Here is a 20128-nt window from a genome sequence, read left to right on the forward strand (position 1 = left end):
GCTTGGTGTGTTTGTAGACACGGTAGTGAAGTGATTTATATTTTACGTTGTTGCTAGTTTTCTAAGTGTGTAATGAGTTTTTGTTGATATTTTGATTATTGTCTGGTGTGTGGTTAATCGGTGCGGTTGAGGGCAGTAGCCACCTGATTGACCTGCTTATTAAGTCATGTCATTTTTATTGTGTTGCCTCTTGTTAACATTGAAGTCCTGCCAGTCTAACATCCAATTAACCCCCAATTTATGTTGCCCCTTATTTTGCTGCTAAAACTGAACTTTGCTAATTATCTTAAATATAAAACTTGTATTTTGCTTTTGAACTGTTCTAATGTAGTTAATCCTGGTATATTGCTGCTAACGTTCCCCAGTACTGTTAAACCCTGTGTGTATTAACAGTCTGTCTTTTGTTGTAGAACCCTTGCTGGGAAGAGCTGTTTCCAATCACTCTTAATGAGAAGTGTAATGGCTGCTATATGTTAGTCTAATACCCCATGCTTTTAAATACTGTGGCTGATGGCTGTCTTTATTTAATTTCCCCTCCTTGTTTTTAGTAAAACTCTTTGCATTTTATTGTATAGTTATTTAAACTGATTTATGTAAATCCTGGATCATTGTAATAAAGCTTTGTGAACTTTTTTTCTGCCTCTGTCATTCCTGGTCACTTTGCCTCTATTCCAAACCTTTTAGTTTAGTAGTGTCCCCCCTGGTGGCGGTGTTAGGACTCTCATTGGGTGTCATGGGTGGCTGCTACAAGAAGCAGCCCCACGTGGTTCATCCCGCTGAGGGAGGTATCAGCAATGGATCACTGGATAAAAACAGGGTCTTTGAACAGGAAAGCGAGTGAAAATGAAGCAAGCGGCAGTGGAGTACAGAGGTGGCTCGTCAGCCGAGGCAATTCCCAAAGTCTAAAAAAAAACATCTAGCATATTCTTTTTATTCAATTGATAAACACATTGAAACACATTTAAGCATGTGTATATTAAATACATGAAAGTCCACAGAATCTCTGGTGACATCATGTTAAAGTCACAACTCGCTCTCCCCAGTAGTGAAAGCGCAGCTGCAGAAAGCTGCAACAACGTCGTGCTGCCGCACAGCCGCGTGACGCACATAAGCTGCGTGTTACCAAGGCAACTAACCACGCTGAGGTCCCTTTAGTGTTGCTATGGCAACCACAGCTTGGTGTGGCGACACCTACTGGAGCTGGAATAGTTAGAATCTGCGATTTCAATTCTTTCAATAATGGCTTTAGTTAAATATGATATATGCGACCTGAGAAATACGTTTACAGTAAGATCACAAAAAGAGAGATGTTTAATTGTTAAGTATGGCAGAATAACACTAGCACTGGAGATTTTGAAGAAAGACAGTAAACTATCGCGTCAAGGAGTCCATAACATGGCAGGCAGCTCTGTGAACAAACTATTGTTAATAACATAAAGTTTACGAACGAGAGGAGGTCATTCAGCCCATCTTACTCGTTTGGTTGTTAGTAGCTTATTGATCCCAGAATCTCATCAAGCAGCTTCTTGAAGGATCCCAGGATGTCAGCTTCTACATCATTACTGGGGAGTTGGTTCCAGACCCTCACAATTCTCTGTGTAATAAAGTGCCTCCTATTTTCTGTTCTGAATGCCCCTTTATCTAATCTCCATTTGTGACCCCTGGTCTTTGTTTCTTTTTTCAGGTCAAAAAAGTCCCCTGGGTCGATATTGTCTATACTTTTAGGATGTTAAATGTTTGAGTCAGATCGTCGTGTAGTCTACTTTTGTTCAAGACTGAATAGATTCGATTCTTTTAGCCTGTCTGCATACGACATGCCTTTTAAACCCGGGATAATTCTGGTTGCTCTTCTTTGCACTCTTTCTAGAGCAGCAATATCCTTTTTGTAGCAAGGTGACCTGAACTGAACACAATATTCTAGATGAGGTCTTACTAATGCATTGTAAAGTTTTAACAATACTTCCCTTGACTTAAATTCAGCACTTCTCACAATATATCCAAGCATCTTGTTGGCCTTTTTTATAGTTTCCCCACATTGTCTAGATGAAGACATTTCTGAGTCAATGTAAACTCCTAGGTCTTTTTCATACATTCCTTCTTCAATTTTAGTATCTCCCTGTCACAAAGACGGCCGGAGTGGGTGGCGTCAGACCAGAGCCAGGAAATAAAACGACAGAGACTTGGGGTTTTGGTGATTTAATAATTAACAGACAGAAAATAAAAGGTTTGAACACAAAACAGGACACGGCACTTGCGCCAAAATAAATAGACAAACAAAACGCACTAACATATAACAAACGGTGAACGGACAGACAAACAAACACGGTGAGTACAAACACTTATATTTACGCTTTTACTTATTTTAACTCCTCTCTCTCTCCCGTTCTCCACTCTCGAACACCCAACCCCGAGTGAATGAAAATGTGCATCTATATATACTGTTGTGCTGGGATTCAATTACTAATTAATTATTCACTTGAATCCCAGCACGTGAATTCATTACATGCAACCCCGTGCTCACATATTACATTTAACCAGCACGTGAAGTGATTTGTGCCCTCCTCGTGCCTAAATACAAATCTACATTTTTAAATACACGTGAAACACAGACCCGTTTATATCCTGTGTACCAATCTCTATACACCAACATTAACACACCCAACATACAACACATAACACACAAAATACACACAGGGGCGGGCACTTCGTCACATATACCCCCCCCCTGTGCAAAGCACACATGGCCTCAATGGCCACCTCCCCCCTTAAAAACCCAGAAGTCCAGAACAAAGTCTCGGGCTGGGAAGGGAGGCTTCAGTGGGCCCATTGCTGGCAATGCTGTCAGCACCCCTGCCGGTAGTGGCACGGCTGACAGCATGCTGGTCCACTCCTGCAGCGAAATTGCTGCGGGGGATGCTGGTCTCCTGACCTCTCCCCTTTTCTTCGTAGCCGGTAGCTCCCCTTTATGGGGCTCCGACCACAGTACTTCCGGCAGCGAAGAATCTGCAGTGGGAGCAGGTCTCCGGACCTCCCCCACGATCTCCGGCAGCGAAACTGCTGCAGTGGGAGCAGGTCTCCTGACCTCCCCCACCTTCTTCGTGGCCGGCAGCTCCCCTTGGTGGGGTTCCGGCCACAGTACTTCCTGCTGCGATGCGGAGCAACTGGCAGCCCCAGGCGATGCGGAGCGGCTGGCAACCCCAGGCGATGTGGAGCGACAGGCAGCCCCAGGCGATACGGAGCGACAGGCAGCCCCAGGCGATGCGGAGCGACAGGCAGCCCCAGGCGATGCGGAGCGACAGGCAGCCCCAGGCGATGCCAGACAGGCATCCTTGGGTGAAGCGTGGCAGGCATCCTTGGGCGAAGCGAGGCAGGCATCCTTGGGCGAAGCGAGGCAGGGAGTCAGGACAAGCTGGGGTGCGGGTGTTGGCCCTCTTCTCGACCTCTGCGGCCAGGCGGTTCTTCCCCGTGCTTCCCTCAGCAGCCTATGCAAGGGCTGCTGAGGACCACCAGCATCTAGTCCTGGTCCTTCTGGTGAAGGGAGAGGCAGCTCCTGCTCCTCTCCCCCTGATGGTGATGGAGGCAGAGGCAGCTCCCGCTCCTCTCCTCGTGATGGTGGGGAAAGTGATACCAGCAGGTATTCATCCTCTGCTGGTGGAAAGGGACCCAGCAGGTATTCACCCTCTGCTGGTGGACATGGCGGAGGCAGAGGCAGCTCCTGCTGCTCTGCTCCTGCCGGTGGAGGTGGCAGAGGCAGAGGCAGCTCCTGCTGCTCTGCTCCTGCCGGTGAAGGTGGCGGAGGTAGAGGCAGCTCCTGCTGCTCTGCTCCTGCCGGTGAAGGTGGTGGAAGCAGAGGCAGCTCCGGCTGCTCTGCTCCTGCTGGTGAAGGTGGGAGCAGCGTGTAGTCTCCTGGCGATGGAGGTGGGAGCAGCGTGTAGTCTCCTGGCGACAGAGATGGGAGCAGCGTGTAGTCTCCCCCTTTTGCAGGGGACTGGTGCTGCTCTGCCTCTCTTGCAGGGGACTGGTGCGGCTCTGCCTCTCTTGCAGGGGACTGGTGCAGCTCTGCCTCTGAAGGGGAAACCAACAGGCATTCTCCCTCTGCTGGTGGACATGGGGACAGCAGGCATTCTTCTTCTGCTGGTGGAGGTGGAACCAGCAGGCATTCTCCCTCTGCTGGCAGCTTGGGTCCTAGGGCTGTGGAAGCCCCAACTTCCCTCTCTTTGGGCTGTGGACGCACCGACTCCTCCCGTTTGGGCTGTGGACGCACCGACTCCTCCCTTTTGGGCTGTGGACGCACCGACTCCTCCCTTTTGGGCTGTGGACGCACCGACTCCTCCCTTTTGGGCTGTGGACGTTCGGGCTCCCCCCACTCAGGCGTAGGACGTTCGGGCTCCTCCCACTCAGGCGTAGGACGTTCGGGCTCCTCCCACTCAGGCGTAGGACGTTCGGGCTCCTCCCACTCAGGCGTAGGACGTTCAGGCTCCTCCCGCTTGGGCTGTGGATGCTCAGGCTCCTCCCGCTTGGGCTGTGGACGCTCAGGCTCCTCCCACTTGGGCTGTAGATGCTCAGGCTCCTCCCACTCAGGTACTGGCGAGCTGGCATAGGGGCATCCCGACCAGTAGTGTCCCCCTTCCTCACATCGCCCGCACCAGCTCGGTGGAACCTCGGAGCAGTCCCTCCAGCGGTGATCCACCTTTTCGCACCAGGTGCACCAGGGGAACAGGTTCTCTGGCTCCTCTGGCCGCTGTTGCAGTTGTGGTTGGGGCGGTGGGAGCAGCAGTCTACCTCCCCCTGCTGGTGGTGGAGACTGAGGCGACTCCTGCTCCTCCCTCTCCTGATGGACAGGGCAGCGGGCCACGAAGTGCTCACCTCTGCAGATGGGGCATAGTTGGGGTAGCTGTCCGAGGGGGTACCAGGGGCAGTTGGTGCTGGAATGCCCAGGCTCAGCGCAGCAGTAACACCCGGGCTGCTGTTCCTCCGGCTGGTGTTGTGGTTGCTGTTGCTGCTGCAGCTTTCCTTTCCCCCTTCTCTTCTTACTCCTCCTCCCTACCTTCCTCTCCTCCTCACCTTGGAAGGGGCAGATCGCCACCGTGTGTCCGTAGACCCCACAGGCCATGCACCAGCCTTGGTCCTCGAGGCCCCCGACGAGGTCCTCCAGGTCCCGGCAGCCGTCTCTCCAGCCTTCCATTTTCCCCTTTTTTTTTTTTTTTTTTTTTGAAAACAGTCCTGTGTTTTTTTTTTTTGTTTTTTTGTTTTTTAAACACAAAAACCCCTCTCCTGGTCTGACGCTTGGAGGCGCTGTTATCCCACGATGACACCATGTGTCACAAAGACGGCCGGAGTGGGTGGCGTCAGACCAGAGCCAGGAAATAAAACGACAGAGACTTGGGGTTTTGGTGAAGGTGAGCGCGTGATCGCACTCAGCATTTAATAATTAACAGACAGAAAATAAAAGGTTTGAACACAAAACAGGACACGGCACTTGCGCCAAAATAAATAGACAAACAAAACGCACTAACATTTAACAAACGGTGAACGGACAGACAAACAAACACGGTGAGTACAAACACTTATATTTACGATTTTACTTATTTTAACTCCTCTCTCTCTCCCGTTCTCCACTCTCAAACACCCAACCTCGAGTGAATGAAAATGTGTCTATATATACTGTTGTGCTGGGATTCAATTACTAATTAATTATTCACTTGAATCCCAGCACGTGAATTCATTACATGCAACCCTGTACTCACATATTACATTTAACCAGCACGTGAAGTGATTTGTGCCCTCCTCGTGCCTAAATAAAAATCTACATTTTTAAATACACGTGAAACACAGACCCGTTTATATCCCGTGTACCAATCTCTATACACCAACATTAACACACGCAACACACAACACATAACACACAAAATACACACAGGGGCGGGCACTTCGTCACACTCCCATATACAGACACAGATCACACTGTAGTGTTTAGATGACTGGATGTGAGGAGCTTTGTGTTAACAATGGGAGAACTGGGCTGACTGGGGAGGTAATTACTGCCTATTTCAATTGTCTTATTACTGTGTTATTACATTATATACAGCAGTGGTGCTCTGGCTCCCTCTTGTGGTCAGTGTGAATGATGGGAGTGTGTGCAGCTTGGCAGGGCACTGATGCCTGTTTCCAGGCTATACAAACACAGAGAGGGATTCAATCAAACACTAAGTTCACAGTTTAATAGAACAGTGGATTCGTTCTATTTGTATATGTGTTCTAAGCGCTGCACTTCTGTTTCAATAAGTGTCACAGACAGTTCTCTGAGATCTGAGCTGTGAACACAGGTGGCACTTGATAGGGTTGGGTGACTCACAGTACAGTTAGATTATCCTTCCTGTAGTTTTATGTTTAGCCTCTCAGTGCTTTCCTGCTCTCTAGGAGGGGCATTAGAAATCTGCCTGTTCAGAATGAACTGGCCCATAAGTGTTGAGACATGTGTGCCAGGGAGCTGCTGCACACATAAGGAATGAAGGTGGGTAACAAGGATGACACAGGAGGCAAGACAATGAAGAATAAACTGCTTTCAATAACACTGATGTGCTGCTCCTTAATAAAAAATAAGAATTCACTCAGAAATGTATGAATTCCTCATTTATTTATTTTTATTTCAATTTAGATACATTATTTTTTTATTATAATAAGTTATAATCTGAGGTATATCATTATAGTGTTAACATATTTCAAAAGAAGACATGGTTTGTTCATTGTAATTAACAGTAATTTGTGTCTTGATTTTCATCTTAACAATATGTTAAAGTTTGATGTTATTCATTTATGTATTAATATTAGTTTTGAAAATACAATAAAACACATCAGATTGACACAATGAAAAATATCCAGCTGGACTCCACAGAGTCAGACAGTGTAACTACACATCACTGCAATACTGGGCTTTGCTGTTTGCTGGACTTCTTTTTTAATATGTTGTCCAGTGGATCATAAATAAATCAATCTCAATATGCATACAGTTCAATTGTTTTAAAAAATAAACATCATTCTGTTTGTATATAGAATGTGTTGCTGATGAAGTGGAATCATTAAAAGAGTAAAATGAAAAAAAGTAAATAATACAATTTGAAGTTAAATATGCAGTTTATTTATTTATATACATTTACTGAAAGAGAAGCAAAATGTTTGCTTTACTTTATTTTCAGCTTGTATTTAAGTATCAGAAAATTAACAATGTTCACCTGCAGTACTGCTGAGGGAGGTTTTTGTACGGGTGTGTAGCACTGTGTGAACACCCAGCTACTGCTGGGGTAGTGTGCACTCTGACAGTAGTAATCTCCTGCATCTTCAGCCTGGACTCCACTGATGGTCAGAGTGAAGTCAGTCCCAGATCCACTGCCACTGAAACGAGTTGGGATCCCAGACTGAAGGGTACTTGCCAAATATATCAGGCGTTTGGGAGCTTCTCCAGGTTTCTGTTGGTACCAGGCTAGGTAGTTGTTACTGTACACTGCGCTGCTGACTTTACAGCTCAGAGCGACTGTGTCTCCTGGGAGAACAGATTTCACTGCTGGAGTCTGAGTCACAGTATACTGTCCACTGGATTCTGAAAATAATAAATCATAATATAGAAGATGATAATAAATGATTGAATTAAATGATGAAAACAGATTACATTTCAAGACTTTTTCACTTGATTCTATTCAGATTCTTACCCTGAGTGCAAATGACAAGTGCCCAGATGAAGATGCTGATAAAAGTCATTGTTGTTGTGGATTCTGTTGCCATGAAGGGCAGCTCTCAATCATGAAGTGTTAAACTCACAGGGCTATAAACACTCCCAGAGCACTGAAGCATGTGCTGCCAATGCAAAGTGTCTTTTCTATGCAAATTGTCTTCCTTGGCACAGCAGCCACTTGTAGGCAAGCAGTGGTGTAAACACAGGCTTGGTGCTGTGTGTTCTGACAGAGCAAGATTAGCAGTTTAGCATGAACACTCCCAGGACAGCAGGACTAGACAAAGGACAGCTTTAATAGGAGCATATGAGGAGAGCCAATCAGTCAAGCCCTTATTTCACTCAACACAGCTGGAATGGAGTCAAGTGTGGAGTGTGTGTTTAAAGCAGTACTTGCACTGTGTGTTCAGACAGAGCAAGATTAGTAACTGCCCTGGCATTAACACTCCCAGGACAGGGGGACTATACAATAGAGCCCAGCTATTAAGAGTAGCATTGGAACCTGATTAGCACAGTCCTTAATGCACTCATTAAAGTGTAATGCAGCAGTACTGCTTATTAAACAGCAGCACCGTCATGATTGAAGTGCAGTGAAGTTCTCACTGGCTTCAGTAACACTAGAAGACACTCAGCGCCTCATTCACTAAACGCTGCTAAATGACCAGAATGATATAAATGTTCTTAAGCTTTAACCTTAGGGTGATCTCTAAAATAAGATTGGATGGGTTGGCAGTTAGCTCATTTGTGAATGGTCCCTGCTCTGCTCACAGCATCACCAGTGCGCTGCCCTGTTTACTGAATGTTGTGACAGTACATACCGCCTGCTTTACAAACACAGTATTTGAACACGCGCCGAGGACCCAAACATTTTAGCACCCTTCAGTGAATAATGTCTTGTATATCAAATCCCTCCCTCGCAGTATTTCTGATGTAATGTGCATACATTTCCCATCCATTAACATCATGAATTATATTGCAATGACCCGCATGCGGTACTTTTCCTGTGCATTGTTCACCAAGGGTTAGGTTGCTCTTCACTGCTTGGTGAATGCAGCAGGTGTACACAGTAGCACACGGTACAGAGCCTCACTGCGTGTTAACACAGTACTGCTGTGTGATAAATGAGGTCCTTACACTTTGATGCTGGTAGCTCCTCACTCTTGTGGGTAATGTTAGGAACTGCAGTCTGTGATGTTTAAGGCATTTTCAGCTGCGTTCAAAAACTAAAGGCATGATATGCCACCTAATATATCCTTCAAGCCCCTCAAGTGAAATACACAGCAATGGAAAAGTTATTTTATTTGTATTTAATGTGTTTATTTGATATTATAAGATGCAGCAATATTTATATCAGTATGTCAGTAAAGCGTTTAATAGCTGCTGGGGATGAAATCAAAGAGAGAATAATTCACTGCTACTACATTATGGACAACAGGCTCCCTCTTGTGGTCAGTGTTGATAATTACTGCATGTTTTGTTTGTTTGAGTTGAATTTTAATATAACTTCTTAAGGAATTAATGAAATAATAAGTCCTGTTTGTTTATTACTCCCCTTGAAGCCCCTAGACTGCTGTGTGGTGTTTAACACTTGTGTAATTCTTCAGTAAAGTCACTGTCTCAGCTGATACACAGCACTGTCTCCAGCCCCTCGTCCCTCTGGCTCTTTAATGAGTTCAGAGTGAGGGGGAGATCAGTGACGTGCCCAGCCTAGGCTCTTGGAGAAGCGCGGAGCTTCAGTCCCATTTCTGTTGGTCTGCTGGAGGTTCAGCACCGGACAGCTCCCTCTGACTCATTCCCTGGGAGAGGCTCAGGGAGGAGAGGAAGGATGAAAGAGATTGAAGCCATTCAGCATGTATATCTCACACTAACCGACACATAAATAAGATCAACAACAGATTGAGAGAGAATATTTAAAAGAAAAACAGCCAGCTGCATCATCTGTAAACAAAGGAAATCTACGGATAATAATTAGGGAATCCAATCCCGGATTCCCGGATATTTTTCTGATACAGAAATACCTGGATTGGAAACATAAAATCCTGTAATTCGAGAGTCAGGATATTTTGGAAATGAATATATATATTTAAAAAAAAAAAACAAGCGCGAATTTGACCTCGACATGATTTGAACATGTAGCCTTTTGAGCAGGAGTGCAACGCGCTACTGTTGCGCCATGAAGTCCTCGCATAATGAGTGTTTGTGAGCCCCTAATAAGCTAATTTGTAAAAGTTAGTAAAGAATAGCGCTAATATAACTAAGCTAAATTTGAACTCCTAGCTGGAGCAACGAGAGAGGGCGAGAGGGCGGGGCAGAGAAGGAGGGGGAGACGCTGCTAGGCAACCGGCTCGTGAACATTCCACTCAGCTGAGCAGAGACCGTTAGGATTTAAAAATGCGAACGTTCCGAGCGGCGTTAGGCGCTTCGTTAAATTAACACACCGTTGCTGGCATTTGAATATAACCATATTTTAAATACTCAAATAGGACTGTATTAAAAATATATATGTTTTTCAAAGTAATATGTTATTTGGAATATTAAAACAATCAAATTAAATAACACATGTTTGGACACCAAAATATTTTTCTTCCTCATAACGTGTTAGAAAATGTAAACAGCAGTTGGAGAATGCCGAAGTCGATCATCCTAGCATGTTAAACGAGGGCATTTCTCATGTAAGCTACTTCCAGTAATAGATTGTTTATACTGTTCTCAATGGTCCGCATCCCAGCCTGAGACCACGATCCAGTGGTAGACGGAGATGTTTTTCAAGTAATATGTTATTTGGAATATTAAAACAATCAAGTTAAATAACATGTTTGGACACAAAATATAATCTGTGTTAGGAACACTATTCTAATCGGATTTAAAATTGAAATTATAATGGTTTTGAGTGCTGACAAGAGTTTGGTATCAGCTGTTGATTTAAATCAGCTTAAATTATGTAGAGCTTGTGGTGTTATGCTGCCATCTAGAGGTTGTGATTGGAATTGAAACTATTAACTTCAGTGAAGCAGGGTAGCATATATTTGGCTAATGCGATTAAAATCCTTGTCAATGTATAAAACATTTGCTTTAGAACAGTTAGTGATGATATAAGTAAGTTAACGTAGGTCTAGAAGAGGAGCCTGCAGTATTTAGATGTCACAATTCGGCGAGTTGAAGCTCTCATGTTGCAAAAGCGCAGCAGCAGGAGCCAGAAGATTGCAGTCGTGAGGCACAGGCTCGCATTGCCTGTTAAAGCTGCCTGGTCGCCATGGCAACTTACCACTCCCAGTAGTCACTCGCTGAGGCGTTGCCGTGGTAACCATGGTCTGTGAGGCGCCGGTGTGAGAGTTGCAGTGCAGCGGTGACGTCGGAAAAGTCTTTCTGATGAAAACGCAGAGCAAGCTGAGAATGACGCTGCGCTTTGAACGGCGCTGTAGCTGCGCTGGAGACTGGAGGGAGCAGAGAAGACTAACGATGGAGCTCCTGCAGAAAAATACAAAAGCTGAATGATGAAAAGAATCACCTGAGCAGGTAGGAAAATAGCTGATACTGTCTACCAGTGCTGAGCAGAGAAATGACCTGCAGTGAAAGGAGCGAACAACAAAAAACAAACACAGAGGAAGGACGGAAGCAGTGCTGGGTGTATAAATAGAAAAGAAGGAGAGATTGACATGCAAGCTACCTAACGGGATTGCCCATACCGCTCTGGTCATGCCCTTTTTACCTGACCAAACACAGCAGCGCAAGATAATGGCAGAGAGACGCTATTTTAGTCTGATTTAAAATGGAAATTAAAATGGTTTTGAATGCTGACAAGAGTTTGGTATCAGCTGTTGATTTCCTTGAAACAATCTTTTATAGTAAAATGAAAACATTTATTCCTTTTAAAAATAAGTCAAATTGAACTGTCAGAGTGGGATTTGAACCCACACCTCCATTCGGAGACCAGAACACACAATTCTTTGGAAAGACAGAGTCCTTAAAACAATGTTATATACACCGAAATGTACACGGACGGTCTTTATTAAGGGCTGACTCGTTTAGATGTTCAAGAGATCTAGGTGCACTGGACAAATCTGGATTTTTTCCATGTCGTAAGTGTCCCGTCTGTGATAATACATTTAAAACTAAGAAAATGCACAAGCCATACAACGAAAAAAAAGAGTACAGTATCTTACAAGTGATTGTGCTTCAACTCATGTCATTTATGTGAGTTCTTGTCCTAGCCATTTGCAATATGATGGTAAAACTACTAGGCAGTTACAATTGCGCATTAATGAGCGAGCATAAAAGTTCAATTAGGAGAAAATATATTCATCCACCACTCGCTAGACATTTTGTAGATGCCAAACAGTTCGTTTCAGATCTTAAATTCTGTGGCATACAACAAATATTTCAAGATCGCAGTGGTGGTAATCTCTATCAAAAACTATTGCAATGTGAATCAAAATGAATCTTCTATCTCCATACGGTACAACCCGAGGGATTAAATGAAGAGCTAGGATTATCATGATTTCTGTGATATAATGCGCAAGGATACTTGTCTTTCATAAAAGATGAAATAAATTATAGCGCTTTGAGATTATATCTGTTACTAGCGGATTGTTTAGAAATGTACTCAATTATATTACAACTATTCTGTCTAGGAAATGTATCTGTAACATTTATGTCATTTCTTTGTGTTTTTTCATGATGTTAATTTGCTAACAGGCTGTGCTGATTTGTTTCTAACCGTGAAGCGATCGCTCTGTTTGCCGTATATTTTCTTTCTGTAAGGGGAATTTCTTTGTGATCCCATATAGAATGCGATGAAAAAGGTCGCCCTCCTTCATATAAACAGAAAACGAATAAGTTCACGCACACGAGTTGATTTACTGCAGCGTCAGACATCGGGGGATCAGCAGTGTAGTGCAGTGTTGTGAAAAGAAGCCGGTGTAATTCAGGATGGTTGAGCGGTCTCAGGAGCTGCGTTCAGATCGCAGTTACTCTGGAAGCGTGGGGTCGAATCCCAGTGCTGACAGTTCTTTTTTGGGGTCGAATCCCAGTGCTGACAGTTCTTTTTGTTCATTATCCACTCGGCCACGATTACATGCTCTCACGGTTTTCCGTGAAAACATCCATATTATTGTCAAAACAAGCAAATGACACCCGCAGTAATGCTGTAGATGGCAGTATAGTCTAAATAATGAACCGAAGTCAAATGCCTTTGTTGAAACTCTATCAGATTTGTACAAGGCAAGCACACGTGGGAAATATTAATACAATATCCTTTCTGCCAACGTTCATAATAATGAATACATCATTATTTCAAAATACGTAGCTATTTAACTGATCTTTTAAAAACACCCATACACAAAAACAAAATAGATATGTATTTCAAATGAAAAACGAACTTGCATCATGGCTGCTGCTACAGCACTCGAGCACGTTGTGCTCAATCTTCCATAGGTTGGGTGCCTCTCAACTCAGGTTAAGGTTGATACTGTATAAATGCAGAACCAATCTTTCCAGATGGATGAGACCATTCATTTTTAAATACATGTAATTCGATTTTTGTATTGGTATTATTTGTATTGAGGCAGGGAGGCTGCAGTTGTTTCTAAGTGACAATGAATCTGGAATAACATTCTTAGGGTTCGTGTCATACGACTTTGTCTCATCAAAGCTGTTTCTGGTGACGTCCAGTGGATTATATTTGGAATCTTTGGTTGTCGTTCAGTATTTTCTCAAATAAGACGACAAATTAATAGCTCAGTTGGTTACAGTGAAAGAAACTTCCACCAGTTAGCCCGGCTAGCTCAGTCGGTAGAGCATGAGACTCTTAATCTCAGGGTCGTGGGTTCGAGCCCCACTTTGGGCGTCCTTTTTAAATACAAATTGAAGATGTATCTTCGAGGCAACGGAGCAAAGTCTGATTCTGTTCATATTGTATACAGTATTGCAACAAAATTACTTATTGGTCATTGTCATATAGCAATTGCTATTGTAAAATGCATGCATCGTTTATAGCTATAACGATATTGAAATAAATAATCTTACTTTTTGGGGTTGGCTTCAATCCGTTTCTTTTTTTACACTTGTCATTACATCATTCATGGAGTAACAGTTGGTATGTGCGTAATAAACCCAATCGGGCCTTTGATACAATAAGAAACACCTTCGATATGGTTATCATGTGTCTGCTGCTGCGCGCCGCAAGCCGTGTCGTGTGATACTGGGGGAAGCCAATCCGCGCAACAGGAATTATAAACAATAACAGCTGTTCATATATGACGATGAATATTTTACAATAAAACATCTTGAAAATCCATTTATGAAGAAAAAGTAAAACAGTCAGATTAAAAACAGTTCGACACAAGTAAAGGAAATAACAAATACCGGTACATACAAATAAATACATGCATAATTTTAAAATAAAATAAAGATACTAGGGGTTTATATTAAATAACTGTTTCGTTAAAGTCAAACTTTATTTATACGCGTTAAATATTCTATATCCTCTAAAAATATGCATTGAGGAGCAGAATTTTGACACATGAATATGTGATACTTAGCTTTTGCATTGTCCCTGCCAGTGAGTCGGTCCTGTGACTCACCCGCAGGGTGTGTGCTGCTATGCGTGTCAACACAAAGGCACAGGAATATATTTTGCTGTCCAGCAGGGAGCCATTTTTAAGGTGAGAGAACTTTTATAAAATAGAATATTTACTATAGACTATTAGTCTACCACGTATAACCGATAAGCTGTATTTTATCGAAAGACATCGTTTAAGAATGTATATGGGGTGGTGGATACGATAACTTTAGATAATTTACTAAATAATACCTACACTTCAGAACAGGGGCTAGAAAATACGCCGCCATTTCGCACATTTATGAAACGCAGTTGGAAATGTGGCGTTTCCGTGATTATATATATAAAAAAGAAATTTTTTATGTATTAGCAGTATTTTATCAGATTCCTATTTATCAAGCACATTTGATTTGTATCCTTGTTTAGTTATTTTTTTTAACGCAGTTAACGACAATTATTTTAAAATAATTCTGTACACACTGCTATTTTTTAAGCCTACATAATTTACTTTCTTAAGTTTAATAAGCCACTTTACTGCGAGTTTATATTGTCAGATTTTACAATAATACATTTTAATATTTGATTATTTTAAATAGCTTATACTAACGCCCCGACAACAGGAAAGCCCCATCAAATTTGAGTTGTATTTCTTTCAGTTTTCTTTTTATGTCACGCTATATTACAGATGTAATTAATATTGTATAAAGCGATCGTTTTGTAGAAACTGTTCATCAGCGACCAGACCGTGTTGTATTTCAAGTTTATCTTCCTCAACACTTTCCCCCACCGAAGAAATTGCGTTAATTAATCAGTAATATGCCGTTGGTTAAAAAAAAAAAAAAAGAATACTTAAATAGAAACAACATGATGTTTTTAAACATTTATTTACAATCTACCTTCATAAATATTTTACCTATTGCATTGGGTGTTGGCAAAAGCTGTACAATAGTACAGTACGCGCTCTGCAAAGTATAAACAATGTGCTGTGACAACAAGCCTACAGTGTCGTGTTTCAATAAAGAGGAAGTCATTTTAAGAGAGAATAATATTACAAAATAAAATATGTACTGTAGACTATGAGTCTACAACTGACTATTTTATCGAAAGGTATCGTTTAAGAATGTATGTGCGGTAGGGGATAACCAATAGATAATTTACCAGCCCAAGGGATTACATAACTATGCAGGAAAGGCGCTGTTTGTAGGTCTAAAAAAAGTATTCACCAAGTTTATGACCTCGAAATTGCTGTTTTAATAGTAAATGTTTTTCAACTTGTTTGTATGTATTTTTTTTTTAGCTGAAAAGAGGCAACTTCCAAACTTTTCGGTGTGTTTAACATGCCTTTGTCACAGAAGAGCGTGTTTGAAAACAAACAGCGGAGGTACTTATAGGTAGTGTTCCGCGTTTCCGGTTTATTCCGAATTTTACCAAAACATTGCAGTATTTTAATTGGACGTCGGTTTTTACTGATTTATACTCGATTTCTGTTTACTATTCAGTATTTTCCCTGTACTATTTTCTAGGAAATACGCAATATTTTGATTAAAATGCTATTTTATGTTGACTCCGAGATTGTAATAAGCAGCCCTACACTGTATCCTAGGATACAGCACGTACGTTTAGACGTCAGAGAATCAAATAACGTTCAAACGTGGTTTTCTGTCACTTCACAAACACATTATCACCTGATTATTTTGGCCAGTCAGTCTGATTATTGTGGCAATTGGTGGGCGTGGTAACTAACTTGATCAAAAACTAAGTTGAAATACACTAAAATATGATATTTTTAGGGGATGAGGAATGGGGAGAAAACGTGTCAGTTTATGAATATTCAAAAGAAAACGAATGTTTCAAAGTATGCAAAAATAACAGAAGTGGGTCAGATGAGGCAGAGGATGCATAGCGCTGCAAATACTGCTGCATTGAGGTACATGTCCACACTGACAATAAAAGAACATACTGAAAAATAAGCGACACATTCAACTAAAACAATGAAGTGAACTGAGAGACAAGCAATCCATTTATGCTGCTTTTACACATGCTTTAATAAGAGAGTGCAGAATGACTGTGTTAATGAGTTTGTCAGAGCGCTGTGCTTTAATAAAAGAGAGCGCAGAATGACTGTGTTAATGAGTTTGTTAGAGCCGCGCTGTGCTTTAATAAGAGAGTGCAGAATGACTGTGTTAATGAGTTTGTTAGAGCCGCGCTGTGCTTTAATAAGAGAGCGCAGAATGACTGTGTTAATGAGTTTGTCAGAGCGCTGTGCTTTAATAAAAGAGAGCACAGAATGACTGTGTTAATGAGTTTGTCAGAGCGCTGTGCTTTGATGCACAGCTACGGTTTATTGCAGAGAGGTATGTATTGGTGACTTCGTGCGACAGTACTGTCTGTCCATCAGCTAAAACACTTCCTATCGCCGACCATCTTAATTGTACATTGACAGAAAATGATGATGCTTTAGTTGGTAAACTTATAGAACTCATTGATGGGAATGTCCAGTGTGCTTTTTGACGCGTCTCCCGGTGATTTGCACCGTCCAGTTCTGTCAATTTTCTTTTCTTTTTATGATTTCAAGGCGAATAAACCTGTCTTGTCTTGTTTTGTGCTGATGTCACGTTCATACCTTCTGTAGATGCTATTCCTGTCAGCACAGCGATTTCCCAAACATTAACAAAGTACCAGCTAACATGGCAGCAGTGTGGAGTAGTGGTTAGGGCTCTGGACTCCTGACCAGAGGGGTTGTTGGTTCAGTCCCAGGTGGGGGACACTGCCGCTGTACCCTTGAGCAAGGTACTTTACCTAGATTGCTCCAGTAAAAAACAAAATAAAACAACTGTATAAATGGGTAATTGTATGTAAAAATAATGTGATATCTTGTAACAATTGTAAGTCGCCCTGGATAATGGCATCTGTTAAGAAATTAATAATAATGTGTCTTCGACTTGCACAGATTGTGCTTTATCAGACATGCCAGGGACATGAAACCTCATGAGAAACCAGAACTGCTACTCATCATATTCCACGTCGTGTATAGTGTGGATACTGAGATGTGTTCCCCCGATTTTTACCAATGCTTCAATTAAAAACATTTTATTTATTTATTTATTTATTTATTTTTACCAGTTTTATCCCTATTGTAATATATCTAAAATAAACTCTGAAAAATTCCTGGGAAATGTTTTTAAAGGTGAAAACCGAAAATGCACAACATGATTATGGTGCCATGGTTAACAAACACATGTATTTTTATTTAAATCTATTAACATACTAGATTTCATTATATATATATATATATATATATATATATATATATATATATATATATATATATATATATAGAGATAGATAGATAGATAGATTTCATAAATACTATGGGGTTCTACAATATTTTTCAAAACTCGTAATAGCTAAATTCATGCGAATGAAGCTGTTTTCCATTGGGTTGATTGCACATTTTTCATTTAAATATTTTCATTTAAAAAAATTAACCCCTGTATGGAAACAGCCATTGTAGGTATTAAAATACAAAAATGTTTTATTTTGATAGACAGAGGACGTGCTTTTTTTTTTTTTTTTTTTAACTGATGAAGAGGATAGACTTGGAAACCGTGATTGGTGCCTCAGCCAGAGCATGCTCTTTGACTTTCCTAAGAGATGAAGGGATGTTATCAAGAGGGCCTGAAAATAGTGTGAGAGGGAACTAGTGAAGTTAACAGTGAACAAAATGAAATGGCAACTGAAAAACACAAACTCTGGGATGAACACAAGAGTATTCAAGCCTAACTGGGAAGTGGAATTTGTTTTTAGCGAGGTTAATGGAAAACCAATGTGTTTGTTGTGCCAGAAGACTATTGCTGTGTTAAAGAAGGCTGACTTGCAATGCCATTATGAAACCTGTCACCTTAACTTTGGTGAGTCATAACCAATTGGAGAAAAGACAAAGTGTGTACGTTTGTTTCAAGCTTTCATGGCCATCAAAATGTGTTTCTGTTCATGTAAAAGATAATTACAATGTTACAGACGCTGGCAACTAGCAAAAGATGAAAACACTTTAAGGATGGAGAATGAAGCAGTGTTTCAGAGATTTCAGCGAGTCAGTGTTTGCAGATTTAAAAAATAAGGATGCCATTTTTAAACAGATCTCCAAGTGTCAGACTCAACAGTTGCAAGACGTGTGGAAACTACATCTGAAGACTTGATTACTGAGCTGTGCAATGGACTTGAAAATGTGGAGTATCTCAGCAAAATAAGAGACAAGTGCACAGATAGTTCAGACACTGCACAGTTCATTGTTTGAGTGTAAATCTGTGGAGGAAATGCTTACATTACTGGCCAAACGCGGGGAGAGGATATTTACAATAAACTGATGACATTTATTGAAGTGACATGTAAAAATATTGACATGAAGGCGGCTGAGGTTCCACATTTCTTTTCATATCACTGCATAATACACCAGGAAAACCTGTCCTGCAAGTTATGGAAATATCTTTCAAGGAGGCTGTGTGGTCCAGTGGTTAAAGAAAAGGGCTTGTAACCAGGAGGTCCCCGGTTCAAATCCCACCTCAGCCACTGACTCATTGTGTGACCCTGAGCAAGTCACTTAACCTCCTTGTGCTCCGTCTTTTGGGTGAGACGTAATTATAAGTGACTTGGCAGCTGATGCATAGTTCACACACCCTAGTCTCTGTAAGTCGCCTTGGATAAAGGCGTCTGCTAAATAAACAAATAATAATTATCTCTGAAAACTACAAAGAAGGTTGTTGCTTGGTGACCTTTATCGTTACACATTCCCTCCAACACAGAGAGCTCAAACTTTTAGTTGAGGAGCAGGAAACCTGTGACAGCAGTTGGGTGCTCATGCAGAATTAGGATGATTTGGTCGTGGTCAGGTGTTGACTCATTTCATGGAGCTGCTTTCTGCCATGAGATTGTTTGGAAGAGAAAAGCCGCTTTGATCTACTCATCCCTGAATGATGAAATGCCATCATATGAACACTTAACCTCAAGCTACAAGGAAAAGGATCCTTAACGGTGTTTCTGCATTCAGAGGTAACCAAAGCTAATTTACAAAAAAATAAACACTGATAGAATTGCAACATAGCAACGTTCTGAAAGTTTTAAACATCGATGGGGATCAGCAAATCAAGACTTTGCACATCTCCAAGTGATAAACACTTGAATGATTGTCTTCTTTCAGCTACAAGCATTGACCACATGGTAAAAAGATAGTGAAGAGAATGCAAACACCGCCCTCTTATTACGTAAGTATATATTTACTAGTTTTACAAGGCTTCTTCAGCGGATGTTTTGAAGGCGATTGCTGACTTTGTAAATAAGTCTTCCATCACGTTTTTCTTTGTGTTGCTTTTTTATTCCTTTTAATATGCAATGTTTATGTTAATAAAGTTACAAAGGTTCTCATTTGAGTCTGCATGTTTTTAAAACTGGTACAGTTTGGTTTGATAAGTTTAAATGGGCAGGAATTGGAGCTTCCCTCTTACCCACACCAGGCACGATGCATTTTGTCCTGCAGTAGAATGACACTTTCGCTGCGATGCTACCTTTCACACCACTGGAGACCGGTGCTTGTCATATCTCCATTCTTTGCGTATATTTCCCACTTTTTACATCATCAGCTTTTTGTAGAATACTTGTTTCAGTAAACGAATCACACTCACCAGTTATACCCAGTTCCCTGGAAATGAACTCTGAAATGTTCTCATCACTGTGTCTTTGCAATTTTTGTGTCCTGTGCTTAGGACTTCTGCTTTTTGGTTTCTATTTTTCCGGGCTTTCGCTTTTTATATACTGAATGAAATTATTGTTTTCGGTTACTTTCCAAA

General features: G+C 41.6%; 1 protein-coding gene and 1 non-coding gene across 5 annotated transcripts in view; both read left to right on the top strand.

The window, feature by feature from the left end:
• The window catches only part of LOC117395354 (uncharacterized), a 43277-nt gene that overhangs the window by 15263 nt on the left and 7886 nt on the right, over window positions 1-20128 (top strand). Inside the window, exon 1 of one of the 4 annotated variants that reach the window (XM_033994236.3) lies at window positions 14273-14388. The exons of 2 other annotated variants lie outside the window; for them this stretch is intronic. In XM_033994236.3, coding sequence (XP_033850127.2) covers window positions 14327-14388 — 62 coding nt within the window. In that variant the 5' untranslated portion in view covers window positions 14273-14326. Of the gene's footprint in view, window positions 1-14272; window positions 14389-19047; window positions 19547-20128 lie in introns of those variants that run through there. One more of the 4 variants, XM_034910249.2, reaches the window with a different exon arrangement.
• Window positions 13499-13571, top strand: trnak-cuu (transfer RNA lysine (anticodon CUU)). Its single transcript has one exon. It is a non-coding gene; the product is annotated as a tRNA-Lys (tRNA).

This window comes from Acipenser ruthenus, chromosome 35, assembly GCF_902713425.1.
Source record: "Acipenser ruthenus chromosome 35, fAciRut3.2 maternal haplotype, whole genome shotgun sequence".
Lineage (NCBI taxonomy): Eukaryota > Metazoa > Chordata > Actinopteri > Acipenseriformes > Acipenseridae > Acipenser > Acipenser ruthenus.